A 4,695-nucleotide genomic window follows, 5' to 3' on the forward strand; every position below is an offset into this window, starting at 1 on the left:
CCACTCAAGACATCATATTTCGTAGAGTAGTCCATTTATTCTTGAAAATACAGTAAATTTCGGATAAAGCAGAATGCACTTCTTTAATAAAAATTCTGGAAAAATTAGTAAACAATCTCAATAAATTCTGAAAATTTAAAACGATGTAAACACGATCCAGAGGAATATATTTCATGCAGAATGCCATGTCAAGAAAGTTCCACATCAATCACATAGGTCCACACATCTCAGCAAAAGAAATTCCAGCACCACTTTTGCATAGTTTCGGAAATAATTTCGGATAAACTATTAAATGAACTCCGAAAATTCTGAAATTTTAATATGTCAAAGATGAGATTTAGAGGTAAAAGTCTCATGAAGAAATCGAAGTCAGATTCGTGATAGTTCGAAAGCTATAGTCGTCATACTTTTCATAATCCTCAGTGACGATTTCCAGACCTAACCATTTCACAGAAAATCATTTCACAGAGAAATACTTGTCCGTTTCTCCTTAAATTTTAGTATGTTATTCCCCAAGATGTCTTCTACAACTCTTATCAAGAACACGAGATCAAATTCGGACTGGATACTTGCACGAAATTCACAGAATCACAATAGATCATCATAACAGTTTCCAGATCTAGCTTCATCAAAGAAAAATGGTTTCACCGACCTATACTTGTTCTCTTCCTCTAAAATTTTGATATGTTATTCTCCAAGAAGTCCTTTACAACTGTCATCAAGAAGTCGAAGTGAAATTCTAACTAGAACATTGCATGCAAGTCACGAAATCATCAAAGGTCGGACTGTTTTTCCAGAAACAGAATACTAGATTTGAACATAGCTCCTATAACTTCAAAATTTCGCACTTCATCCACATCCGAACTTCACCATTCATCACACACAAAACACAGCAAGCAAAGGGTAGATCAATGGACTCTACTTGCCTCTAATCCAAGCAAAACATAGCAAGCAAACGGTGGGGCAAGGCGGCTCGATGGTAGTGACTTGGTAGCACGCACGGCAGCGAAGGGCCTCCCTCTTCCTTTCTTTCTCTCCTTCTCTTCCTCTCGCATGACGTCTCTCCCTCTCTCGATTTCACTCTCTCTCTCTCTCAATCCGCCCCTTCTCTTTCCTTTCCCCCTCAATGATTTGCAATCATTTGATTTTGCATGGCTAATGCCACTTGGCTCTAGAGGGAAAACACTTGGCAAGCTTCTCTTGCCACTTGGCATTTTTCCCATGCACATGATGTGCCTTCCTTTGGGCTGGGCCTCTCTGTCCATCCCTCTCTTCCCTTGGTCGACGGCAGCCCTTCCTCCTTTGGGCTTCTTAGGCCGGTCGAATGGTGGGGCTATGGGCTGGTTTGGTCCTTAAATATCCATCCCACCATCATTCCTAATAATCCACCTTAATTTCCTACTTATATAAATACCTAATTGAAATTCATAAATCCATAAAACTTGCAACATAAATTAATAAATTCCAACTTATAAAACACATAGCCAAGAATGGAATTTTTCCATCAAATAATAATCCATTAAAAGCTTGGCCTTAAACTTATTGCAATTCATGGATCAAATGGCATACAACAAAATTTGATGGTACTTCCATCACCTATCCATGGCTCATAGCACATCTAAAGGTTGTCATGAAATTCTAGGATGCCACACCTTGTTAGTTGTATCTGCCCCACAGGGGATTTTCTTCTTGGTCAGATCAATCACAACAGGCTCAACCATAGCCACAAAGTCGACCCCGAATTCATCTCCCCATCCACTAGGGACGATGTCTTTGGGGTTTTGAAAATAACTTGGAGGAGTATACTTGACTATAAAGTTGTACTTCCCACTTGGTTGTCCCAAGGTGTCCACCACTTTACCTCTCTCACAGGCTTTCCTTATGACTCACGATTCGAACGAGAAGTTTTGTATTCATCATCTTTTCCAATGTCAGAATCTTGGTATATAGGGGTTTTGTTTTTTGAGGCTCAATGATCCTCCTTTCAAGTGTCATCCTGACTTGGATTCCCAACCTTCCTTATGACTTTTGAGATTATATCCTCGCCAGACAAATCGACTTCAATCAAAGACATCTGTCTTAGAGCGGACTCATCATCTTCATATTGGATAATTCCCAACTCAGCTAGCTTCGCTAAGCAAGCTATCTTCTCATCACAAGCAATGTCACCTTTCAACCAACGATTAGCAAATGGCGTGATTTGCTCCAACTTTTGGATATCCATCAGGAGGACATACTTTTCGGCATCCCCATAAATCATGTTGACATCTTCAGAATGTTTTGGAAGGGGATTTTATTGGACATTCGACATTGAGTCCTTAAAGGTGAACAACTTTTTATCTAGAAAATTCTGGATCTTAGAATGGAGCACTAGACAGTTGTCCACATGATGACCTTTTTTCTACCATATGATACTCACACGTTTTATTAAAGTTGAACCCGGCAAACTTTGACGCTCGCCACAAGATGACTTTTGATAAGCATTGGAAGTAGCTGAGACATGGATCTAGGCAATGGAGTAAATTGCCTTTGAGGGGCTTTTCCTTTGCATTCAAAATTTCGGGAAGAACTCCCTACCTCCACGGCAGGTTTATGAGCCTGAGGATTATATGGCTTATGAGAAGAGGAATTTTGTATATAAGCAATCTCCACAGTTGATTCCTTATCTCTCTTCAGGACATATCGACGATTCGTGTTCTCGATCAACCTTCCTTCATGCATGATCCCTTCAATGCATTCACCTAACTCCACCAAAGCGGCAAAGTTAATACAAGTGTGGTTGTAAATTTTTTCGAAGAAATCTCGAGGCATGGCTTGAAGCAGTAATTTCATAGCCTCCTTCTCAAACAAGGGTGGCTTTACTTGAGATACAGTAGCTCTCCATCTTTGAGCATAAGCTCTAAACGTTTCAACTCTCATTTTCTCGACCCGAACTAATTCCTCTCGAGTTGGAGCGATTTCAGTGTTGAACTTATATAGTTGGAAGAATTCATTAGCAAGATCCTCCCAAGTATGGATCTTCTCCAAGTCCAATTCTATAAACCATGTCAACACAAGACCAAACAAGCTATCCTGAAAGGAATTAATCAAGAGCGAAGGATTATATGAGTAACAGGCCATCTTGCCCAAATAGTACTTTAAATGGGTCTTGGGGCATCTCATGCCGTCATATTTCCTTGTAAACTCGGGCTCCTTGTAGAATTCAGAGACTTTAACCTTGGCGAAGGGTAACAGCTTATCGAACCCCTACAATTGATAGCCTTGTAGCATGCAAATGTGTTCCTCAATCTTTGCAAGGCGACTTGAACTTTCCTCATAAAAGTGTGGAGTTGGAGTCTTCTTAGATGGAGGCTCTAAATTAATAACCGTTGGGGTTGCAGTGGGAACCTCTTCAGCATGCCCTTTTTCCCACGGATTCTGCTACCGGCACTTCAGAGGGTGCAGTAGGAGGATCCATGGTAGGAGAAGTAGGAACTACAAAAGCTAAGTTCTTGACTTTGTTGGAGAGATCAGCTAACGGCGCCATCATCTACGTCATTTGTTTCTCCATGCTAATAACACGGGCACGGGTATCTTCATTCTCCATCCTTGTTTGGCGGTGAGTACGTATGATAGACCATTCTTCAGCTGTCTTTCAGAACCTCTATAAAAGGAGATGACTCGAATTAGTACAAGTTAAAAGAAATCATTAAAATACAAATCCTGGTCAATTTTATATTTTCTTGAGATGAAATAATGATAAGAAGTGTATATAATCCCAGTATCATATAACATCATCTTATCAAAATTTCTTCAAATGAAATTATACAATTGAAAAGGAACGACAATAAATATTTAATCAGAATGCTCCTTTTTCTAAAAATTACATGAAAATGTTCATGAATTGTATTCATTTCATCGAACAATTACAAGGGAAACAACACCTCGCTTTCTCGAAGCCTACAAAGTAGTTCAATTTTACATATGACATGAAAATGAATACAGGGAAACCTCGATAGAAAGGAGGGAAACAGAAAGGAAGTCCCTTTACAAGAAAAAAAAAATATGAGATGGAAACCTAAGGACTAGGTGGGACCTGTGGAGACGCTTGTTATCATGGGCTAAGCATTCCTCATTGATCAGGGCATCTTCTTCTTGCTCCTTAATATGAGCTTGCTAAAAACCTTGAGGCTCGGGAATATTAGGCAACTGAACCTTGAGCTCAGGTTCTACTTGATGATATATGTAATCAATAGTAGCTTGGTGAGTCCTCATCTCACCTTCCAAGCCAGTTTCATCAACGGCAATCACATAATGCGAGGAATGAGAGTACCAAATTCCAATAGCAGCTTGAATCGCGGTCTTGATATAGTCAATTTGGTTTTCCTCGATGACTTTATTATGATAATCAATATGATATAACCCCTGCTTGAGGATTGGCGGGATCGTTTGAAGCGCGCAATATTGGTGGAGCACCCTTAAGGGTAATATAACGTTAAACCAGTCAATCCCATGAGGGGGAGTGGGTCATCAACTCTACTAAAAAGGCGCACCTCGGGATTCCCAAGCCACCGAACATGCCATTGAATTAAGCTAGGGTTGAGAAGTCTTAATGGGGCTCTAAGAGTTCCTCAACCATTTGCTTTGAAATGATTAAGAGACACAAAATTTTTGGCAAGGATCATGTGTGTATAACAATTAAATGTGTACACTTGA

At 39.9% G+C, this 4,695-nt stretch overlaps 1 protein-coding gene across 1 annotated transcript; it reads right to left on the reverse strand.

The window, feature by feature from the left end:
- Window positions 1-1,984: 1,984 nt before the first annotated feature.
- LOC120288390 lies at window positions 1,985-3,526 on the reverse strand. Its single transcript, XM_039302342.1, has 3 exons — window positions 3,425-3,526; window positions 2,578-3,246; window positions 1,985-2,236 (listed from the first exon to the last, which is right to left on the reverse strand). The coding sequence occupies exons 1-3, from the start codon at window positions 3,524-3,526 to the stop codon at window positions 1,985-1,987; spliced, it is 1,023 nt and encodes a 340-aa protein (XP_039158276.1).
- Window positions 3,527-4,695: the final 1,169 nt, after the last annotated feature.

This window comes from Eucalyptus grandis, chromosome 9 (assembly GCF_016545825.1).
Source record: "Eucalyptus grandis isolate ANBG69807.140 chromosome 9, ASM1654582v1, whole genome shotgun sequence".
Taxonomy (NCBI): domain Eukaryota; kingdom Viridiplantae; phylum Streptophyta; class Magnoliopsida; order Myrtales; family Myrtaceae; genus Eucalyptus; species Eucalyptus grandis.